This window comes from Epinephelus moara, chromosome 3, assembly GCF_006386435.1.
Source record: "Epinephelus moara isolate mb chromosome 3, YSFRI_EMoa_1.0, whole genome shotgun sequence".
Lineage (NCBI taxonomy): Eukaryota > Metazoa > Chordata > Actinopteri > Perciformes > Serranidae > Epinephelus > Epinephelus moara.
In genome coordinates, this window is record NC_065508.1 from 39,681,198 (window position 1) to 39,706,500 (window position 25,303).

Below are 25,303 nucleotides of genomic sequence, written 5' to 3' on the forward strand. Positions count from 1 at the left end.
AGCGGTGCTGTTGCGAGGAGAGGGCCGAGGTGTGTGAGGTTGAGCCACTTGTCAGTTGTCAAAAGACAAGACTTGATTGGTTTGTTTTGATTTACACCCGCCCCAGCAGTCCTACATTGTAAACACAGCCAGCATGGTGAGGAGGGGGTTTGTCAACTCGCGTCGCGTGTGTCTGTGTAGGAGCCCATGAATACTCCATGACGTATCGGATGACATGGTTTCATCAATGTTATCATAGCTTTTTGGTACACAGCAGCGACCGTTGTTGTAATACGTGTTTGAAACAGTGAGGCGCTAGAGTGCGCTATCCGTTTGAATGCAATATACGATCTCAACACTAGATGGGAGAAATTCCTACACAGTGCCCGTTTAAAGATGGCGGATGATGCACGGCATGGTGAGGCTGCTCTTGTGTTTGGTTGGTCTCGCTTACAACCTGACATTTATAAAACTGTCGATGGCAAGGTTATTGTTGAGGATGAATTGCTAAACTTTCTCGCAGTAAAAATTAAGACTCTAAGCCAGAACGAAATAGTTTTATTGGCTACAACCAATTTTGACTCCGAGTGGATTGAATCCTCGAAAAAAGTTTTGTTTGAAGTCTGCCCAACGTCGCAGCGGTATGTGTCACATAAAGGGCAACAGAAAGACGCCAACAACATAAAAAGCTGTCTCAAAGTGTTGAATGAGTGCTGGGAGAATATTCCCAGATTTGTTTCGCATTATCTAGATGAACTGCCCCCGGTGTCCTTTTCTAACATGGACATTTCGAGTCTGCTTGGGAGAATTTAGAAAATGCACGTTGAACTCTGCTCTTTGAAGAAAACAATGCAGCTACAGGCTGATATAAATGAAGAGCTCCGTGCTATCACTATGGACGTGAACTGCAGAGTAAGCGTACTGGAGCGACCCGCTGAGCTGGCTGTGGACGGAGGTTTGGCTAGGCCAAGCACAGGTGTGGCTGTGGAGGTGGCTAACCTGGCTGGTGCAGCGACAGAGCTGGAGTCCACTGCGCGGGGAGCCTCGGGACCGTGCACCGGAGGGAGGGCCACGACGCCGAGAGCTCCAGAGCAGGGAGAGATGTCTGTGCCGGGTCGGAAGGCCACGGATGCGGAAGGGCCTGTGGTGGGCCGCTCTCCAGGTGGATTGCCATCTGTGTCTCGCTCTCCAGAGTGGACCAAGGTGGTTAGAGAGCTCAAAGGCCGACGTCTGCAGGAGCCGTGGAGGGCTGCGGTTCAGTTGGGATCATCAGCTGCTGCCTCAGGGCGGAAAAGGAGACACAACGTGGTGCCTGTTGTGGGGACTGGAACCGTGACTGGCATCAAAACTGTAAAGTCTAAGCTGGTGAGTGCCTTCGCCTCTAGGTTCTCACCAGACCTTGACTCTGAAACTTTATCTATGTACCTCAAAGAAAAACTTGGCCGACAGGTCCGCTGCCAAAAGATTGCTCTTGAACACAGTAGATCCACATCTTTTAAAGTATCTGCTGAGTGCAACGAAGTTGGTGAAATGTGCACTCCGGAGCTCTGGCCAGAGGGGGCACTTGTCCAGTGGTTCTATGAGCCGCGCAGGGCTGGAGTTGTCGGCGCAAATACGGCATTGACCGCGATGGTAAGAAAGGTGCCTGCTGGTGCAGTGGGTACTCACCTATCAACATAAGTGACTATGCGTATTGTCTCGTACAACTGTCGTGGCCTGCGTATGGGCCAGTGCGCAGAGGATAAAGCTCGCTGCATGGTTGTAGACAATTTGTTAGACACTTGTGATATACTATGTTTGCAAGAGACTTCTTCAGCAAAACAGGACTTGGAGAAATTAAACTGTCTTAATGATAACTTCCACGGGGCAGGGGAATCCACTACTAATCTCTCCATGGGGTTAGTTAGAGGGAGAATTCCTTGGGGTGTCGCCATTCTCTGGAACAAGAAGCTGGACTCATTGATAAATGTGATAAGGCTTGGTGTGGATTGGTGTATTGCAGTACACTTTGTCCATGATGATAAGGAATTTATGGTTCTAAATGTGTATACACCCTAGGGCTGCACGATTAATCGTAATAAAATCGTGATCTCGATTCATATGCATATGCAATCTAATTTTTCAATGACGGCGATTCTGCCGGCCCCGCCCGTGCCGGGAGTCGCGACATTATCTGCATGAAAACAAGCGCTCCCAACAACGCAGCGTTATACCACGTGATGCAGAGCGACAGCCGGCCGGCAGATTGGAAAGCAGCGAGACGGGGGAAACACACTGCTAACTATCGCCTCCGTTCGTACCTCATACAGATCTACTGGTAAAGTTAAATTAGCGTTAGCAAGCGTGATAAAAGACGGCAGAGAGGCGACGTTGTGCAAATAACCCAAAGATTTATTCATTTTCTGTAGCAGTAAACACATGGGCCGATAAAAAATGTGTTAACTAACTATGCTAAAGCTTTACAAGCTATTCAGGGCTACCGACGATAACATTAACATGACAAACAACAAGGCTACGGCTAGTTAATGTACTGACACACACACACACACACACACACACACACACACACACACACACACACACACACACACGACAGCCTCTCAGTCCTTAGCCGCTAACGTTAGCTCATGTACAACACAGGTACCACACAAAAACTTTTACAAAGGGTCATAATGTGCTTCTGGTGACTGTCAAATCACCAGCGAAAGATGTTTACACTGCGGACACGGAGAACAGCTGCCTGCTCTCATGGGACAAAGATCCTCTGAGAAGAAAGATGGATCACTCTGCTCTGCCGCCAGGAACAAAGTGGGAGGCCAAGATCCTCTCTGAGGAAGAGGGCTCACTTTGCTGCAGGGTTCACCAAAACGTTTTTGTTTTTTTCTTTTAATAAATTGAGCACACATTAAAGAACATACAAGATCCTGTAGAGAATTAATACATATAATACAAAACAATAAACATTGTCAAATTAAATGAAGGAAGAGGATTTTTTTTAAAGGCAAATAAAATATTGGGGATTTATGTAAAAATATACATAGAGACATACAAATAATTATATAATTAAAGATATGTAGGCTATGTTAGGTGAATACTTTTGACTTAATTCCAGGCCTGGAAGAAATGGCAGAAATGAAAATGAAAAATAAATGAATAAACTCTGTTAGCAGCTTACATCAGAAATTTCTTGATGTAGGCTGTTTGGTCTATAAAATGATTTACAGGACTGCAGAAATAGGACACAGTAACATAAGCTGTCAGCTCCACCCAGTCCGCTGTCGTCAGCCATCTTTGCCTTTGGGGCATGTGCGTTTGGAGGAATCGCGGTTCGATTACCTTGCCCTGTGACCTGCCTGTGACCTCAGAGATGTAATTTCAACACTTTTCTACTCGTATCCACAAACTTGAATTCGTGTTCACAGTGAGGACTTCGTAGTCGTAGAAATTAGAGTTGTATTTACAAGACTTTGCACTCACAGCTTTTAGATTCATACTCACATAAAAACAATCCTAACCCTGGGGCGTCGGTGGGTTCGTGGTAAAGCAGGCGCCTCATGTACAAGGCTGTTGCCGCAGCGGCCCGGGTTCGACTCCAGCCTGTGGCCCTTTGCTGCATGTCACTCCCTCTCTCTCCCCCCCTTTCACACTTGTCTGTCCTATCAATTAAAGGCTAAAAATGCCCCAAAAAATATCTTTAAAAAAAACCAATCCTAACCGGAACAATTTCACAGACTCACGTATATGACAGCAGAATTTTGTGTACAACAATTTTATTGACATACAAATGTTTAACATTACGAATACGAATGGTTAAAATTATGCACACATCTTTTTGATAGTTTTCTTACACCATAGAGTAGCGCTGGTCTTCAGCAGCTCCTTAAAATATGCACTGAGTATGACATGGAAAATGATATTAAATATAACGCCAGTAAGAGTGTTGTGTTAATCAGCAGAACCAATGAGGACAAAAATGTAAAATTTCCAGACTTTAAATTATCTAATAATATTCTTTGCCTAAAAAAATAAGGTCAAGAATCTTGGACATATGATCACAGAACAAATGAAAGATGATGAGGATATCAGGTTGTATGCTCAGGCGAACACCCTGGTACACAAGTTCAGCATGTGTTCTTAGAGTGTAAAGTTGATTTTATTTCGATCTTATTGTAACTTACACCACTGTATACTGCTCATTTGTGGGGTAGCTATAAAAAAGGAAGCATGCAGAAACTTCAAGTGGCATATAACGATGCCTTGAGAATACTACTTAAAAAACCTAGATGGTGCAGTGTGAGTGAGATATTTGTGACTGCCAGGGTCAATAATTTGAAGGCAGTGTTAAGGAACTTAATCTACAAATGCATATGTAGACATAGAAAACTGCATCATTGTGGCCTTAACCAATCCAGGGAAGAGCTGTATTCGCTACACATCTAGCCTCAGGGAGCATTGGTATAAAAGCCTGTATTTGTTTTCATTTTTGTACATTTTATATAGGACTGCTGTCTTTTATGTGGAATGTATATTTTGTATTTTATGTTTTTGTATTGTATTCTTTTATGGACCACTGAGTCTGCAATAAAGACATGATTGATTGGTTGAATAAAACAATCAGGCTCACAGATGTGTTACCGTTACAGTCTGTGAAGGAGCTCAGAGGAGTGAATCCGTGCGTTCGAAGTACAGTAACTGACAACAATGTGCTGTCCTGACCACGGTAAAGCCAGAGGCCGCTGCCTAACGATGTCCTTCACGGAAGAAAAAAAAAAAGGTTTTAAATCCAAAGGCCAATTCAAAACAAAAACCTACGATGTCCAAGGATTAGTCCCACAGTGCTGTGTTGTCCTTTTCTGATGCAACGCTATCCTCTCTTCATTTGTTGACTGACATAAACTCCACTGCTAAGCACTTTTGTGTTTGCTTCCATTTTTCCACAAGTTAAAGTAAAAGTTCTAACACTTTTTTTATGCATACGAAAGACTTATTTCTATAAAAATTTGTACACAAATTTGTTGAAATATTTGTTGGTGAGCTCTTGCACCTTTGCAACGATAATCCATCCACCTTACAGGTGTGGCATGTCAAGATGCTGATTAAACAGCTTCATTACTACACAGGTGTGCCTTGTGATGGTCACAATAAAAGGACACTGTAAAATTGTTATTTTGTCTTAGAAAAAAGACATTTAGTAGGATTTCACATGACTAACACCCCAGAAATGCATTTTTTGGTCACAGATACCGCAGAAACCCAAAGTTGATTAGGTTGTTGATTGTGACCTGTGAAATGTTGGTGTACTCCTCTTCAGTGTGCTGTGTGAAGTTGCTGGATATTGGCAGAAATTGAAATACACTGTCATACATGTTTATTTAGAGCATCCCAAATATTTCTATTCATATACCTGTAAACAAAACATGAGACAAATATCTTGTTGGTATAAAACATTTTTGTTTTCTGTATAAGTGAGTAATCCTCTCCCTCCACAGGCAGGAGATCTTCTGTACTTTCCCAGAGGAACCATTCATCAAGCAGAGACACCCGCAGGAGTGGACCACTCCACCCACTTGACTCTCAGCACCTACCAGAGAATGTATGACATCTCCTCTTCTCTGTAGCCTTCAATTTAACACCCTGTCTAAACACAGTATTGAGTGGATGTCACATGCATTTTGGCAATGTTCAGAGGCACACAGTCACTAATACTAATACTAATACTGCACGCTAAACAGCTGAAAAGGTTTAAATATGCTCTAGATCATGCTTTGGGTCACTATAATGCACATAAAGCATGGCAGCTCATTATACAACCTGTGCAGACAGCTGTACTGATTAAATTAGGAGCAAATGTGTTGTGACTGTGAAAGGCGGCTGAATTGCCTCTTCTTCAGACACATCGTGACTCTTTGCTCCAAGTATTTGATTTCCAATCTCTAGTTTGGTGTACTAGGTTTTGCCACAGTACCAGGTGAAGTAGCTGAATCATAATAAAAAAGATGTCTGCTTTGAATAAAGACAATAAAGATCAATACAACAGAGAAGGCTTTCCTGTCCAGCATTGTAAAGTCAGTAGAATATGGAACCTTACTGGATCATCATTTCTGGCAAAAAGATTTAAAAACTTGGTGGATTAGTGGATAGAGCAGGCGCCCCATGTACAAGGCTGTTGCCGCAGCGGCCCGGGTTCGATTCCAACCTGTGGCCCTTTGCTGCATGTCATCCCCTCTCTCTCTCCCCCTTCACTCTGCGCTTTCCTGTCAATTAAAGGCAGAAATGCCCTAAAAAAAATATCTTAAAAAACAAAAAAAACTTGTCAATGAAGAATTTACTCAGATCCTCACTGAAGTATAGTGGAATTTATCATTGCTTTGTTAAAGGTGAATTGTGTAAGACTCAGGGGGACTTGGTGGTGTCTTGTAATGAATGGATGAAATATTTAAACTGGTAAAAACACTGAATAAAGCAGTTTCACATTACAAATTAGTGTATCTCTGCCGCAGTTTGGCTTGACGGAGACTACTGCTAGCCCAGCACCTGCCAATATGTGCCCACCTTTTTTCTCTGATAAACCTTAGATCCAGACTTGCACTCCGCAGCTTGTTGCAGATGGGCTTCTTACTACAGTGGCTGACGCGAAAAAGCAGTAATGCCAATGGCCCTATCTGGAGCCAGTGTTTAATGTGTCTGTTGTGGGCTACTGTAGAAACATCAAAACACAACAATTCTTATTTTCATGTGATTATACACTAAAGATATGCTTATTATGTTATATTCCATATCTGCCAATACATCCCCCTAAATCCTACACACTGGACCTTTTGAGGGTAACTCCAGAATACATCTTGGAAGTAGGAAACACATAACTGCACTGGCCTCTAAAGGTTGAAAGATATGTCTGTTGAACTTCTGTACTTGTATTTGTGACCACACATAACTGATGTAGTGTATACTATAGTGCCAAAATACACCACTGCTGCTCAGGATGTGGAAATGATAAATGGACTGCACTTAGGGAGGGCATTTTAAAAGAAGCCTCTCATTCATCCATTTACAAACACACTCTGATGGCAAAAGAGTTGTGATGCAAGGTGCTGCCCACTGAGAGCTACTCCACACATGGATAGAACCAAGGAGGGAACCACCAACCCACATACCATGTAACAACATGCTTTACACAAAACCTGCAAGTTATTTATTAAAAAGAATTGCACTCTTGTCTGTGCAGGAGTAGCTGTAGTGGCAGCTGTGGACATATCTACGGCAAGCATTCAACAAGGCTGCAAGGAAAAGCCAGTTGCTGCTCCTCAAAGTCAAGGTTGCTTCCTTAGTAGGATGGGTCCTCTCAAGTCGGGTCCTAGAGAGATGCTAGGCAAGATTCCTTCCTAGCATTAGGTGGAAATACATTGGAACAGGCTAGCGAGTAAGGTTGCAACAGTATGAGATTTTCATCATACAATAACTGTCTCAGAAAATATTGCAGTTTCATGGTATCATGGTATTACAGAATTATTAGTATCAGTCAGAATGATCCTTAAAGGAAGGAAATGGAAGGGTTTTTAATGGTTGAACAAACGTTTTATTACTTTCACTGAGACTTGAAAGCATTTTTTTAATGTAAGGATATGTAAAAAGTGTCCCTTTTGAAAATAACTAAAACAAAGATGAGATTCTCTGTCCAGTTGCACTTTTTTCCCCCCAATACAGTAGATAAGCATGATGTATGATAAACACAGTATGATAACCATTAGTTTTCATATCTGATGTATCGCTGCAACACTACTAGCAAGTACCCAGGTGTGTGTTATTGAAGAGGCCCTGCCTTCAGTTCAGGCAAATTGTGGTCAAAGAATTGTTGGTTCTTCATGCCTACTGAGGATACACATGGGCACCTTGAAAACTCTCTAAAGGAAGGACTCTGTCCTTGGTAGACTTTGAAGAATCCTTGGTATTGGAACAGTCTTTCGGCGTTATTCTATGACGTAGTCTTATTAAAAATTCAGCTGTTAAAGGATCCTTCCTTAACTTTGAGAAGCACCACGTGTGTGACAGTTTTTTGTTCAAACATTTACTGTGTCTGTATGTTGCCATAGTACAGCATATGTGTTGTTTTCTTCTTGTCTCCACTCTCATCTCATAGAAATACATTTGTTACCTGGTTGCCAATGTGTTTTTTAAGGAGGCAAAAGAGAATGTGATTGGATCAGATGTTTCACAGACGACTGGGCCAATAATCAACAAGAGCTTAGTGCAGTCGCCATGGCGGGTGCGGGGTCCATATACTGACAGAGATTACAATAACCGATGTTTTCTGGGGCACCTGTTTGTGGATATATACAGATTTATGAGGGAGCAGGTGTATGGTATTTTTTAAATAAAATTTGGGCAATTGTTGGAAATTTGTCCCTCTGTGATGTGGCTGGTAAATAATGTCAAGTTCTCTGATAATCTCTGACCTGTCCTTTTTTACCTGTCCTTACCTCAGGTCATTGGGAGATTTGCTGTTGGATATATTTCCTAGCTTGCTGTGTGACCGCAGCAAGAGTGAAGTCAGCCTGAGACAGGGCATACCCAGAAGACTCTTACTGGTAAAACGGTTTTTGTGGATCAATGTAACACAACTTAAAATGATACTTTAGTTGTACTGTATGCAGAATTGCAGAATAAAAGATACCCTGTGAAGTTTTTGACAACACTGTAGAGCAATGTTTTGATGAGCTTCCCTTGTATTTTATTATCTTGTATTCAGCTGTAGCTCAGAAGGTGGAGCGGTTGTCCACTTATCAGTGGGTCGGTGGTTTGTAGACTCACAAGTCAGTCTTTAGACGCTTTGCTTAACTAAAGACTGATGTCTTTCTCCCTGATTTTGTGTTTAGATGGGCGGATACAATTTCAGAGTTTAAAAAAACTCCTTACGTTGCAGAACCAATAGTAAATCCACAGGGCGGTCCTTCGGTGGCTCGCTGAACTCTTGTGCTCGTAAACATAGTCCGACTGCGTTAAAAGTTTCAAACAAAGTCGCTGTAAGTGTTTCATTTGCACAGCTTGTGGACTGAGCACACGTTTGATTAAACAGAGTTAAATCTCTCGGCATCCATTTTCAAGCTCTCTGTGTGTTTGTTTGGTTGCGGACGAGAAAAGGGGGAGCGCACATTTCCGGGAGGGTGTGTCCTTTTCAAAAATGCAAGAAGGGTTGCTTTGTTGTCGGCCGTTTTCTCCGGTGTGTTAAACACACTTTAGAAAGGAGTGTCCCCAGACTATCAGAAGGCAGAGATCTCTGATTGTCTGGTGGCGAGACTAGGTGGTTTGTTGCCTGGCCCCTGCATTCTGCATGTCAAAGTGTCCTTGGGAGAGATACTAAACCCCAAAATGGAGGGTACAATTGATACAGCATAGTATTGCGATATTTTGCGTAGTGATATTGTATCAATGCACGGACACCAAGTATCGATCTTTTATGACATATATAATTCATTTTTGCAAATACACATTTTAATACAACTTTTGGTGCTAGAATAAGATCATTTGCTTTTTCTGTCCATGAGATGGTGCTGATGTTTTTTTCCTCTTGAGGTCAGCAGTGGGCTCAGTCCGTGGCAGGAAGTTTATCAAAACAAAGATGGAGACATTAGAGAAAGAAATCAGAAATGCGCCGTGTTTCAAATGTCTGGACTTATTTCGGATTGTTTTTTAACATGGACAGAAAGGAGAACTTGGACATGACATATGTAATTTGCAGGCAGAGCCATTTGAGAATAAAATACTCTGGGAATACTACGAACATGAGGGCTCACCTCACACACTATCAACCAGAGATAGCATTAGCCGCTGACAGCCAAACTAATGCTAGACCTGCTCTGTCGAAAAATCAATCAACACTGAACACACTTAGCTTGACAAAATAACCATTTAACTCTGAGAGCTCAGAAAATAACACAGTCCGTCACCTACTTCATGTGCAGAGATCTGATCCATGCAGCATTGTTGAAAACAAAGGCTGTTGTTACATGCTATAAACACTGGAACCCAGGTATGTGACTCTGTCCCGACGTTTTTTCACCTACACAGCCGTACCCAAGCTCTACAGGGAAGTGAAACATAAAGTTAAGGGTAGTGTTGTCATGGTACCAAAATTGGGACCCACGGTACAATACCAGTGAAAGTATCACGGTTCTGAGTAGTATCTTTTCTATAATACATCAATGATATTTCAATGGAATAAATTACTTATTGACTTATTCATACTTCAAAAATCAACCAGCCCCCCTCCTCCTCTGACAAGTTAAGAACAGTCCCTTAAGTGCGTTGAGGTTTGTGGACCGTTACCTGCCACAACGAGAGAACGATGAACGGCTCGTTTCTCCTCTGACACGACACATACCTGTGTGCCGCCACGGCTCGGCTGTTCAGGTACTACTAGGCAGTCGTGACACCAACAAAGAGGAAATTATTAGACCTGGAGCCGTGCTTCTTGGTTGCCGGTAATCCGTGGTTTCTTGCGGTGGCTATAGCGCTCTGCCGTATTCCTGTCTGTGACCCCCGTCCAACCCACATCCGGCAGGATTCGCCTTTCTTTTCTGCTGCTGGTTGAAATCTGTACTCGCACAGCGTGCTCCTGAATGATTTCTTTTGCTCGCACAAAACTATTTTTAGTCGCAAATGCGAGTAAAATGCTCGCACCGTAGAGCTCTGTGGAAAACAAATCACTGTAGCATATATAAACAAATCTAGCCTACAAGTAAAAAGAAATAAAAAATAACTTTCACTGCTTAAAGATACTCAATAGCTTAGCTAATACCTGAAATGTCTCTGGAAAACAAACCACTGCAGCAGCATATTGAGTGCCAGGTGGCAAGCGCGTGCCGTTATTGGACGGCGCATGGACACTCACCCTCTTGCGATTGGACTTTGAATTTGTCCCACAGTAGTGGTACCGTGAGGTACCGTAGTACTACGGTACTCCAACATTATGGTATCATATGTACCGTGGTGTTTAAGTACCGCGGTCTACCGTTGGTACCAGTATACCATGCAACAAGGGATCTTTGAGTACAACAGGAAGGGTGGCATTAACTTTGGACGCCTGGGCTTCAAGGTCAGTGGATTCATATGCGACTATAATGGCACATTATGTCAAAGAGAACATGAAAGTCACACTGGAGCAAACATTGCAGACCTGCAAAATGCAGCACAAGAATGGGGGATTATTCACTTTTAACAAGGGTGTTGCCATTCAGTTCTCAGTTTGCACAATACCTGCGTGTGAATTGTTTCTCTCACATGCTTAATGTGGCCTCTCAGAGGGCATTAAATCTGTTGAGTACATTTATTATCACAATAATATCATATCATGATGTAAATATTGTGATAATATTGTATCATAGGTCCTCTGGTGATTCCCACTCCTAGTGGCAACTTGCATAGTAGCCTCTGCTGCCAGCGTATGAATGTGTGTGATAAGTGCATTTATCATTTACCAGCATGGGAAAGACCTGGTCTCTGTTTTAATGCAACCACAAAGTTGATGATAGAGTCATAAAGAAAAGACAGTCCCATTGCTGTGTTAGTGGGAAGCTTGTCCATCTTTTGGACTTGCCCCAGAGTGGAAGTTTCCTGGCTCCATATGAATCCACTCACATGGTGGTTGGTGGAGTGGAGCAGCTGAGATGATGTTGGTGCAGATCAGGCAGCACGGTATGATTTTGGGGAGTTATTTTGTCATAAAATTGTCATCACCTTTACTCATCTCAGCTAGTGGCACAAACAGCCATTTTCTTCCCTCTGAGCTGGCAATAGCTGTGGCCAGAGGCATTATGATTTCAGGTTGTCTGTCTGTCCGTCTCTCCAACCGTCTGTCCCATTCTTATGAACATGATATCAAAAGAACACCTCGAGGGAATTTTGCGGCCATTACTTAACATCGTAACTCAGGAACAGAAGGGGAGGCATTTAGATAGGTACTGAATTGGTGACACTAATCTTGGGTGTCCACTTTAAAACTGTGCTGATTGTATAGATCTTCTGTGTTGTCAAGAAGAAGATGTGGATGAAGCATCCGTGTTTTCACGGGCATGGATATAAATTATAAGTGCAACTCAGCTGGTGTGCGAAGGCATGCAACTTGACGCGGTTATTTTAGTTATGACTTCAGTTGGTGGACATACACATAGACTTGCAAACACTGAAAGCTTCTGCTGTACACTGGGGAAAATGTCACTTTAGCTTTGATTCACAATTTCAGCAACAAGCATTCACACTGACCCAGACTGGGTTTGTTGGCTGTATTTGTGTGTGTGTAGGGTAATAGTGAAGGCTTGGACACCGCCAGGCTGCTAGCCGCTAGATTCAGATCTCTGGCTGATGAAATGGAAACAGGGATGCAGGAAGTGACCTCCACTCACATGAAGAGAGACTTCATCATGAACAGACTGCCACCGTACAGCCAGCAGGAGCTGCTTACACCATGTGAGCTTGTTTGTGTTTGTGTGTGTTCGAATGTGTAGGGGACTGTATACTATGCGCACATTAATATATTTCACTTGGCCGTTTTTTGCATATGTGCATGTAAGTTTGTGTGTGTGTGTGTGTGTGTGTGTGTGTGTGTGTGTTACAGCTGGGAAGATTCCTGCCTTAGATGCATATTATCATGCATCCCTACAATTAAGTGAAATGGTTTTCTTAGAAATTGTTAAGGCATTCAATGTTGGCTATGTAAGGCTGAGTGGTGGTTCAACATAGGCTGCCTTTACACTACCATGTCTTGATGCCCAATTCCGATTTATTGCCTATATCCGATTTTTCCTGACTGCTGTTTACATGTTCTATTCACCTTATTTTTCACGGAGACACGGAGGCAAAACAGAAAGCAGCCAGTTTCCGTTTTTTTGTGCGACACTTCCGGTCCAGCACTCTTGACCACTGTGTAAATGTCCCACGGTATTTGCTACAGTGACATTACTGCGCGCATGGAAATGTTTACATTACTGAAAGCAATTTTAAGGACTAACTTTAAATATTTGAAGTTAATCGTTAAAGAATAAATCACCTGGAAAGCTGGCGCTGCTCCACATAATTTAAAAGGTAACTTAGCCTACACAGAGCGGTGGAAATGTCCGTGCAGCTGCAGACGGGTGCGGCTGGATGATTGATAGGTACATGCTGATTCGGGTGCTATCAGAGCCGATCCGCGCATCACTATGGCTTAATAATCAACTCAGTCAATAAAAACAACCCGTCCTGTGTTAGGAGTGTATGTCGCTGACAGAAAAAAAGAAAGAAAAATTTAAAAAAAAAGATAGAAAAGCAGCGTACACCTCACATATTTATTTCTCACAGTTGCGCACACGTCTGGCTGGCATGCAGAAGCATCGTCTGTGTGTCGAGGGTGCGAGCCGCAGCTTCAGCTGCTCAGGTAGAGAGGCTGTGTAGCCCAGTGTGTTTTTTCGCTGATTTGGTTCTGCAGGTTCTCTGCTGGTACACTGGAGACGGGGATCAAGCAGTTTGTCTTACTCGGGATAGATTGTGCTTTTTTTGGTTCATAGTTTTCGATTAATGTGCGATTTATTCGGCTTTCCTTCCTTTCCCTCATGAGCACGTCATCAAAATGCGCTGTCGTCGCGTTATTCATGACGTACGACGTGGATTGCCAGGAAATATCCGATCTGTCTGTTTAGATTACAGACCTATCTGACAATATCCGATATCATGTGTTTTTTTCCTGTTTACACGTTCATGTTACAGATCCGATCTGTGCCACTTGAGAGGAAAAAATCAGAATTGGGTCACTTGAACCATGTAGTGTAAAGTAGGATATAGAGACTGGGTGACTGAAATACTTTGACCTAGAACATAGTTTGAGTGTAACATTTGTCCAGATTGTTTGGATAGGCCCACAGAGTCAGGTGGCATGCTAATAATCTGTGGTGATTTGTGTACAGAGTGTGCAAATGTCATTATCTGCAAATCCCTTTTTGTGTTATTTTGTGTGTGTGTGTGTGTGTGTGTGTGTGTGTGTGTGTGTGTGTGTGTCTTACAGCTGGGAAGATTCCTGCCTTAGAGGATATGGTATGTTTGAGGTTTAAAGACCATATGGTGATAACGGTGGAGCCAAGCCAAGAGAGAACAGTAAGTCTAACACTGGTCAGATAGATGTATATTTTTAGGTTTTTATTTAGGTTTTCCAATGTTTTATTGTTGTACAACCCCAATTCCAAAAAAGTTGGAACACTGTGTAAAACCAAAATCAAAACAATGCAATGGTTTGAAAATCCTTTTCAACCTATATTAAATGTACAGTACAGAGATGAAATATTTAATGTTCAAACTGATAACTTTGTTTTTGTAAATATACACTCATTCTGAATTTTATTCCTGCAGCACATCTCAAAGAAGTTGGGACAGGGTCCTGTTTATCACTGTGTGACATTACCTTTCCTTTTAACAACACTCAGTAAGTGTTTGGGAACTGAGGACACTAGTTGTTTTTAAATTTTGAAAGTGAAATTCTTTCCTATTCTTGCCTGATTTACATATTCAGTTGCTCAACAGTCTGCGGTGTCTGTTGTTGTATGTTGTGCTTCATAATGTTCCACACATGTTCAGTGGGAGACAGGTCTGGTCTGCAGGCAGGTCAGTCTAAAACCTGTACTCTTTTACTACGAAGCCACGCTGTTGGAACACGTGCAGAATGTGCCTCTCTGTCTTGCTGGAATAATCAGGGACATCCCTGAAAAAACGTTTTCTAGATGCCAGCATGTTTCTATAAAACCTGCATGTACCTTTCAGCATTCATGGTGCCTTCACAGCTGTGCAAGTTACCCATGATGCCATGGGCACTAACACACCCCCATACCATCACAGATGCTGGCTTTAAACTTTAAGCTAGTAACAATCTGGATGGTTCTTTTCCTCTTTAGCCTGGAGGACATGACGTCCATTACTTCCAAAAACAGTTTGAAATGTGGACTCGTCAGACCACAGCACACTGTTCGACTTTGTGTCGGTCCATCTTTGATGAGCTCAGGCTCAGAGAAGTCTGCAGTTTTTTTGGATGTTGTTGATATATGGCTATCACTTTACATGGTAGCGTCTTAACTTACATTTGTAGATGCAGCGATGAACTGTGACAGTGTTTACTGACAATGGTTTTCCAACACATTCCTGAGCCCATGTATTAATGTCCTTTATACAATCATTTTGGCTTATAATGCAGTGCAGCCTGAGGGGTCAAACGTCATAGACATTCAGTGTTGATTTTTAGCCTTGCCCCTTACATCCAGAGATTTCTCCAGATTCTCTGAATCTTTTGATGATATTATAGATTGTAGATGGTGAGATCTAAATTCCCACAACTGTGCTTTGAGAAACGTTCTTAAAGTGGATCTATTATGCTTATTTTCAGGGTCATATTAATATATAATATTTGGATCTAGTGGAATAGATTTATGTGCTTTAATGTTCAAAAAACACCTCTGTCTGAAATGCTGTGTTTGGGCTTATGTCCCTCCTCCCTAGCAGCCTATTCTGCTGTGATTGGTCAGCTCGCTCAGTCTGTTGTGATTGGTGCAACATAGAGCGTGTATTTTTTTTTTTTTAAAACTCTGATAATAGCTCATAGTAACATATACAAAAAATATGAAACTTATAAAATAAATCTCAGATTCCTCTGTATTGACAGAGTCGCCACGTTTACATGTTGAGTTATGAGGGTCTACTAGCTCTGTATCAGTTTCTCCGTCTTTCTCATCCAACTCAACATGAGGTCTCGTTTTGAAACCTATGCCCTTTATAGTTGTTGATGACAGCTGAAAGTCCAAATGAAAGAAAATATGTACTTTTTTCCCTGCTCTAACATCATAACAAAGTCAAAAGCATGTGATAATGTGATGCAGAAATATATATTCTGTAGCTTTTGGGAAACAGCATTTCAGTACTGTAAAATATTTCCAGGTGCTGTATGTCAAACACAAAACCACATATAATTTCTGCGTTACATACCTTTGCTTCTCGGGCTGCTCCCTCAGAGTAGCCCTGTACAGGTGTGTGCTGATCACTACCATCTTCTGAGATGCCACAGACTGTGTGCCCACTGAGACGGTTTGTGGAGGGTCCGTTTGGCATCCTACATCCTGGAATCTGGCTGTAGTGGAGAGGTGTTGGGCACCAGGGCCCTGCTGTGATGTACTCTAAAAGACAAAGGAAAATTAAGTAACTTAAACTGATATTGCACCAGATGAAAACAGTCAACATCTAAAACGCTAAACAGTGCTGTCCCCTGTAAAATCAGCAGACCAAACACAGGTATTCAAACACAGGTAGAGAAAGACACACACAAAACATCCTTTCATCACATAAATATCTCTCCAGCTATGTAACTCAGACTAACTACAATGTTAGTAACAATATTGTGAACGGCCTCCATGTAACAGAGCTCCAAGTAAAAAAGAAAACAGGTTGTACATTTTCCATAAAAGCCGATTCACTATCAAACTTGTGCAGCCACACATTTTGACAAATAAATTTCAGGTCTTAATTCGACCCAAGGCCTGACTGTTGCTGTGCTGTTGGCTAATCACTCGAGCTAGCGGCAGTTAGCTTCTTAGATCGGGCATGACACATAAAAGTGTAGAAACTTTTGTCAATATGGACATGCTTCACATCTTAGCTCAGTTAGATTCTCCACAATTTAATTGTTAAATTTATCTTATTGAGACTAGCAGTGTGACTCACTGTACACCGAGGAGCAAAAGCATTTCAAAACAATAGCTTTGGTTTGCCAGTTAGCCGAGACCTACAGCTAATAATGCTGTGTAAAACACAAAAGAAAAGGTAGAAAGCGTAATAGGTCCTCTTCAAAAGCCGATTCACAATCATACTCTGAGTACAGCCACACATTTTGATAAATATATGCAGGTCTTACTTCCACTCCAGGTCTGACTGTTGCTGTGCTGTCAGCTAATCGCTTGAGCTAGTGGCAGTTAGCTGCTTAGATTGTGCATGACTTATTGATTCTCCATAATTCAGTTATTAAATTCATCTTACCGACACCACCCAGCTAGCAGTCTAACTAACTGTAAGCCGAGTAGCAAAAGCATTTTAAAACAATGGTTAGCCAGTTAGCCAAGGCCTACAGTTAAGCACTGGGTGTACAGCAGGTGTACATTAGCTCCTACAGCCATCTACTCCACACTTCAACACTTGGCAGCAGCCTCCTGGTTTGTTTTTACACAACAAATCACACAACTCATAAAGCATACTTACAGGTTGTGATCCTGAATCTCCAGATTTGTCCAACAAAGGGAACTGCGCCATCTTTCAGGAGTAACTGCTGTGAAAATCCAGCAGTAATCTGTTGCCAGTTTATGAAGCAGTCCTCAGGAAAATAGAGGGAACACAATAAAATGTCCGGGTTGTATTGTGGAGGAATTATATCAAAAATAAATTCCAGCCACTACTTTGTTCCTTCTTCCTTTGGCAGTCCAAACAAGGGCAATTTTTGGTCACAATGAAAAAGCAGCGTCTCCTAGACATGGCGTCTCCTCAAATCTCCTCAACAGTTCAAACTCTCTGCAACCTCTGCTCTGGCTCTGCTCTGAGCAGGTTTGTTTGGGGATGCGGCTCAGTTGCCTTACATTGTGAGCCAATAAATTCACAGAAGTAGAGGCGGGAAATTCAAACAAGCTGTTTCAGGCAGCTGAGGAACTGTGTGTCTGTGGGGAGAGAGGTCTCCCTTTAGCCCGGATTTTTTTTTTTTTTTTTTTTTTTTTTTTTTACTTAGCAGACCTTATAGAGGCAGAAAAATGCTAAAAAAAAAAAAAAAAACCACACTAAAGAAGAGTGAAACCCCCCAAAAGCATAATAGACACTAAAGAAGAGTGAAACCCCCCAAAAGCATAATAGGTCCTCTTTAAACTTTTGGACTATTTGTCTACGCAGTTTTTCAGAAAGTGACCATCCTTGCTTGCGAATAACAGCCATTTGAGGATGCCCTTTCATACCTATTAATGATACTATAATTTGTATAATTTGTACCAGTTACCAAGCAGGTGGTTTTTTTTTGAGCATTCCACAACTTTCCCAGTCTTTTGTTGCTCCTGTCCCAACTTTTTTGAGACATGTTGCAGGTTTCAAATTCAGAATGAGTGTACATTTTCAAAAACAATTGTATTTATCAGTTTGAACATTAAATATCTTTTTTTTAAAAAAAGGCTTTGCAAATCATTGCAGTCAGTTGTTTTTTTTTTCTTTTACACAACAGCCCAACTTTTTTTAATCGAGGTTGTAATAAAGATCAATACCTGGTATGCATGTTGAATTGAAAACAATATTGTCATTGGATCTTCACTTTCTTTTTTTCTTTTTTATCAGTGCAAAAGGCAGTATAAAAAAATCAAGGTAGTGTCATACGTGCACACATGGGGGTAGATGGAGACAGTTATAGGGACAAAACAAAACAAGCAAACAAAAAATGATCAGGTATAATAGTATTCTTGCTGTCATAGATATGCAAAGCAGTTGTTTGTTGTGTGTTGTGTTTCTAAATGTGTGAGCTGTGTAATTGACAGTTATGTTGTTGTCATTTATGTGTTTATAGCATTTTATTACTTTTGCACAGCCCTTTGGTCAATGTTGTTTTTAAATGTGCTTCATTAATAAATTTGAGTTGAGTTTATGTTGGAAACAGGAAAGAGAAGACAGACAGCAAATAATAAAAGAAAAATAAATCATATAAATAATAAGCATAATATATAATACTATATATACACATAATAATAATGAATACAATAATAAATATAACTGCAAGTGGCGATTCTTGAGCTCAAGCCAACATAGACCTTTAAAACGTATAAGTTCCAAAGGATCAAGACCTTTTGACAGTTTACGACACCAGCATTAAAGATAACCAAGAGATGAATGAATTGAATGACAGTTGGACAGATGCTCAGTCATTTATGTCCAAACCTCTACCAGGCCACACTCTTCTTTGGAAACACAGTTGCTTTCTGTTGGTCAACTGCAGAAACATTTTGGGGGCATGCTTTAATGGCTAACATAAAAATATCCGCTTAGTTTGGTGATGTTTGGACAAACTGTCATTGATTTATGGGCAAATTTTGTGGAAGGCCATTGCACTTGTCACTGGTGGTTCCCCCATTAAACAATTTCAAAATAGTTTTACGCACATGGTTGAACATTATTATATTACATATTCTGCAAATTTTGTAAAGATTGGACAATTTCTGACTTATAGTCTGATTTATGTCACGCCCATTTGTTGTATATGTCGTACCCCCTAGAGGTTGATTTGAATTAAACTTTCAGGGTATGTTGCTCATACTTATGTAGACATTTCCTACATGTTTTTGGCCCAACTGTTATGGAGTTAGTTCTCTATGTGCTGAGCCACACCCCCTCTACAGTTCATTGGTCAATATCTTTCAAACGCAGTAAGATATCAACAAGATTTTTGGAGCTTTTTAATGCTTGGTCCAATAATGATCCTCAGATAATTTGGTACAAATCAGGAATATAGTTTAGGAAGTGGTGTCAAAAGTGTTTTTCAAAGATCCAAAATGGTGGAAGATCTAGCTGGGTGCACTTTAATGGTTCTTGAAAAGCTTTCTTGTAAAGCACATTGAGCTGGACTTATAATTTCGGGTCAATGCAGCTTACAGTGAGGCGCATGGTTATTCCAAAATTATATTTCTCGGTCTTAATTATAGTGATCCCATCAGGACTATTAAGCTTATATTTTTTGGGCAGCATTTGCACACAATTTCCAATTATTGGTGATAATTTCATGTTTTTACCATATATCATCTCAACAGAATTTCCACCAATATTTCAAAAGAAGAAAAACATAATTAATTCACAGAAAAACAACAGCATTTCAAGCTTGAACCCCTTATAATAATAATACCATGAAAGAAATGGAGTAGGTGAAAAAATAGGGATGCACAATATTGGATTTTGCCGATATCGGATATGCCGATATACAGTATAACAACTTATTTGACCGATAACTTATTCCAGTATTGATGTATCCACTTTTTTCCCCACCATGTAGTCTGTAGTGGAATTAACATCATATTATGCATGCATACTGTTATCATGGTGGCCCACCAAGAGATGGAGACATGAAATACAATACTTTCCAATGTAGTATTCATTCATTGTGCAAAATAAGAAAAAGCATACGGGGCCAGTTCTAATAGTTCATTTAAAGCCATTGACGTGCTTATATTATCGTGCATCCCTACAATTAAGTGAAAGGGTTTTCTTAGAAATTGTTAAGGCAATCAATGTTGGCTATGTAAGGCTGAGTGGTGGTTCAACATAGGCTGATTTTACACTACCATGTCTTGATGCCCAATTCCGATTTGTTGCCTATACCCGATTTTTCCTGACTGCTGTTTACATGTTCTATTCACCTTATTTTTCACGGAGACACGGAGGCAAAACAGAACGCAGCCAGTTTCCGTTTTTTTGTGCGACACTTCGGTCCAGCACTCTTCATACGCTACGCTTCAGCTGCTCAGGTAGAGAGGCTGTGTAGCCCAGTGTGTTTTTTCGCTGATTTGGTTCTGCAGGTTCTCTGCTGGTACACTGGAGACGGGGATCAAGCAGTTTGTCTTAGATGATAGATTGTGACCACAGATTGTGCTTTTTTTGGTTCATAGTTTTTGATTAACTTACGATTTATTCGGCTTTCCTTCCTTTCCCTCACTCATGAGCACGTCATCAAAATGCGCTGTCGTCGCATTATTCATGACGTACGACATGGATTGCCAGGAAATATCCGATCTGTCTGTTTAGATTACAGACCTATTGGCAGATATCTGATTCATATCCGATATATTTCCACATATGAAGGAGGCCTGAATCTGATCTGACAATATCCGATATCATGCGTTTTTTTCCTGTTTACACGTTCATGTTACAGATCCGATCTGTGCCACTTGAGAGGAAAAAATCGGAATTGGGTCACTTGAACCATGTAGTGTAAAGTAGGCTATAGAGACTGGGTGACTGAAATACTTTGACCTAGAACATAGTTTGAGTGTAACATTTGTCCAGATTGTTTGGATAGGCCCACAGAGTCAGGTGGAATGCTAATAATCTGTGGTGATTTGTGTACAGAGTGTGCAAATGTCATTATCTGCAAATCCCTTTTTGTGTTTTTTTTGTGTGTGTGTGCGTGCGTGTGTGTGTGCGTGACTGCGTGTCTGTGTCTGTGTTTCAGGATGAGGCCACAGAGCTGGTCATCTCTGTCTTACATTCTTTGAAGAACCAGAGGGAGAGCCACATGATGGGTGAAAGTTGTGATGAACAGGAGGGACTGAATATCTCCTGGGTAAGCTCACTAGTCATAACTTAGATTATAACCCCTGAAAAACCCCTCTCCCTCCTTCATGGCTCCCTTCAACCTTAATCACTTAGCCCATTTTACAGTGGAGCCTTAAAACTTACAGCTTTATGCTACTTCTATCCACTGTCACCAAATGACAGATGATCATCACAATGACCTCACACCTCCTTAACACTGACCCTTAGCCAGAATTGTTCAGGATACTTTACTGTCCCCTTTTTTGATCATGCATGCTGTGTTTTGATTCATCAGTTAGGATTTGGTGTTACAATCCCTGGAGTTTCAGCATGCTTCATGCAAGAGCATAGGTGTTTCAGCTGTGTGTTTCGGTTTCCACGGAAGCGCTGACCTATGCGTACGCACAAAAACTGTTAAAATGAGAGACTGTGACCCCCATGGCAGAAAGATGAAAAGGAAGAAATGTTGTGAATTTGATATCAGTGTGTAAAATTAAGTCAGATATGACCTCTCACATTTTATATATGGTGAGCGCACTTGCAAAAACAGACAAATATGAATAAAGAACAAACATGCTTTGAGTGATAGTCCCTGGTGTGCACACATTAAAACACAAGTTAGGATCTTTATCTTTATTTTAAAAGAACTCCTCAGGTATTTTCTATAATCATTAGATAATCTGACGAACTTTAGTCAGTAAAATAATGAGGTGAACAGTTGGACAAATTGAGTGTATGTGCTGCCATTGCCAATGCCTTAGTCAGGCAGATATTGGTGCAGAGTGTCACTTTTATCCTATATGAGCCAATATATTGTGTTTTATAATGTGTTTGTTTTATGTCTTTTAATTTATCTGTGTGTGTTAAATGTGTTGTATGTCATTGCAAAGCACTGTGTCACTGTTAGGAAAAGTGTAAACAAATAATATGTTTGGCCAACGATGAGACAGAGAGAGATGCAGGACAGACGGTAATGACAGTAGCTTACAACAACATTAATGAAAGTAATAATATTATAATTAATAATAATATATTAATATCTGATAGTATACATGTGTGACAATAATCGTGTGTATAATAACAGTAGAAGTATGACTAATGATAACAGCAGCAGCAGGAGGCATCTGGCAGGACCACAGCAGCAGCACATCCACACACGTCACACTATCCAGGCACCGCTGCAATACGAGTTAACCTGAGAGACAGTGGAGCACAAAGGCTCCGGAGAAGAAGCCGAGTTAGCAAGATGCAGTAATAGGGAGGGAGAGAGTGAGAGTGAGAGTGAGAGTGAGAGTGAGAGTGAGAGTGAGAGAGAGAGAGAGAGAGAGAGAGAGAGAAACCAAGCTGTGCCGGTGCTGTATTGTACAATGTTGTACAGCTGGGAAACGTGCCACTACCGCCTGACACGGATGTCAGACCCTGAGCCCTATACCCGGGCATTTGAGCCAAATGCTGCTGCTGCTGCACGCCAGCATCTGGATGCGATGCGTCGTTTATGAAAACAAGGCGTATTTTAAGAAATCATTTGAGTCAAGAAAATCAGATTGTTTGTCAGCTATGACAACTGTATCCCTCATTTAGAGTTTTTTTCTTTCAGACAGTCACTGAAACTGTCTGACAGTCACCTCCAAACCTCCCTCAGTTTTCTTTCTAAATAAATTAGCGCAAATAGCCTTAACACCTTAATATCGGACCACTTCTTGACTTCTGACACAGTTTGAGGCATCTGCCACCAGCTGCCACTCTGCCCATATTGAGTCCACCAAACAACATTGTCTTTCTGTTATCAACCTCCCCAACAAGAACTTAAACTTCACATTGTGTGAAGTTTCGTTTTTTTTTTTCTTTTACCTTCTTGCTACATGTGCCGTGCTCTCCTTCATGCTGTTTCTTGCTAATTAATATTAATGCAGGGCGTTTCACTGGCCATTTATAGGCACCCATGAGTGGGGCAAGATGCTCATTCACCTGCGCCACATTTCGAGTTGAATGTGATTTATAAAGGGAAACAGGTGTGGGACATGCGTGAGCACTGTGTTATGAATCAGGATATTTTTGTGCGTAAACACTTTATGTGCTTTGTTCGTACATCACATCTAGTTACATTACCTGCGCACAGTTTTATAAATGAGGCCCCAGGTCTGGTCGTAATTTGGTTGCTGCTATCTCTGGTGGCACTATGAGACACTGGTCAGCACGCATGTCCTAGTTCTTGGCTTCATGTAGCAGGCTTGAATCGGGAGGCAAGAGACTTGCTACTTGTTTTTATCCCTACTGAACGAACAATACAGACCGTTGGAACTTATCCTAAGGTTTGAGATGCATGGTGTTGGTGGTTACCCTCTTGGTCTCAAGCTCAGCTGCCAAGCACTTAAGTACCTGGTTGTGTTGCCAGGTGTATCTTCCTTGTGTTAGGCTGGTCTTGCATCCTACCAGGATATGCTTAAGTGATGCTGGCACAGAGCACAATGGATGAGCAGGATCTTCTCCCAGCCAGAGATTTAGTTGGCAGGAGAGGGTAGGACATCATAAGTGGCTCTGATCATGAAGCTCAGAAGATTAGACTCCTTGCTCCACATCTCAGCCCACGTGACTTTCCTTCTCTCAACTGCTTCCCATCTCATCCAGTCTTGCTTGGCTTGGGATATGGCTCTGGCACACCTTGCTGCTTCCTACTGGTGGCTTTCAGTTGGAGTAGCCTTTTTCCAGGTAGGTCTTATTTCTCCAAGGCCAAATCCCCCTCTTGGACATGGCCCACTATGTCTCAGTGCTGGATAGCAGATTTCGCATCCAACACCGTAGCAGCTGCAGTCCATCTCTTCCCTGTGGTCTGGGTTGGAGCAGTTCCTCTCACCTCCGGGTCCTGAGATTCTGAGAAGGTCATCTCCAATCTATTGTTGGCACACTTGGACTCCTGTCCTCCTAATTCTTCTTTCGGCTGTTCCCTTTAGGGGTCACCACAGCGAATCATCTGCCTCCATGTAACTATCCTCTGCGTCCTCTTCTCTCACACCAACTGACTTCATGTCCTCTTTCACAATATCCATAAATCTCCTCTTTGGTCTTCCTCCAAGCCTCTTGCCTGGCAGTTCCAACCTCAGCATCCTTCTACCGATATATTCACTATCCCTCCTCTGAACATGTCCAAACCATCTCAGTCTGGCCTCTCTGACTTATCTCCAAACCATCTAACATGCTACCTCTGCTACCTCTAGCTCTACCTCCTGTCTTTTCCCCAGTGCCACTGTCTCTAAATCAAACAACATCGCTGGTCTCACCACCGTCTTGTACACTTTCCCTTTTAATCTTGCTGGTACTCTTCTATCACACATCTCAATTGATGCTTTTCTCCACCCGTTCCAACCTGCTTGCACACGTTTCTTCACCTCTTTTCCACACTCTCTGTTGCTCTGGGCTGTTGACCCTAAGTACTTAAAATCATCCACCTTCTTTATTTCTGCTCTCTGTAGCATCACCATTCTACTTTTGCCCTTTTCATTCACACACATGTACTCAGTCTTGCTACGACTAACCTTCATTCCTCTCCTTTCAATAGCATACCTCCACCTCTCTAGATTTTCCTCCACCTGCTCCCTGCTCTTACTACAGATCACAATGTCGTCTACAAACATCATAGTCCATGGAGATTCCTGTCTAACCTCATCTGTCAACCTGTCCATCACCATAGCAAACAAGAAGGGGCTCAGAGCTGATCCTTGTACAGTCCCCCACTTGCCCTTCACCGTCCCCGTCACTTGACGGTTAATGGCCTCTTCCTTTGTGAGGACAAGGAGGGCACGCAATTCATTGTCTCCCCAGTTGCTCATCTTTACTGTAGTGTCTGTCAGGTTTGCGTTTCCCTTTTGCTCCTAGTACTAGCTGCTCATTCCTGCTATCAGCTGTTTCCTGTTTATCCACCGCCAGTGGGTCGCAGGTGCGGCGTCATCAACAGCTCCTCCTCCAAGTCATCAACAGCCCCTCCCGTGGCGGAAAGGTGCCTCGT

The 25,303-nt window shown here is 41.8% G+C and overlaps 1 protein-coding gene across 1 annotated transcript in view; it reads left to right on the plus strand.

Moving 5' to 3' along the window:
• The window catches only part of riox2 (ribosomal oxygenase 2), an 87,396-nt gene that overhangs the window by 49,512 nt on the left and 12,581 nt on the right, over positions 1-25,303 (plus strand). Inside the window, exons 4-8 of the mRNA XM_050041068.1 lie at positions 5,469-5,572; positions 8,462-8,564; positions 12,276-12,441; positions 14,012-14,100; positions 21,218-21,328. Of these exons, the coding sequence (XP_049897025.1) occupies positions 5,469-5,572; positions 8,462-8,564; positions 12,276-12,441; positions 14,012-14,100; positions 21,218-21,328 (573 nt within the window). The remainder of the gene's footprint in view (positions 1-5,468; positions 5,573-8,461; positions 8,565-12,275; positions 12,442-14,011; positions 14,101-21,217; positions 21,329-25,303) is intronic.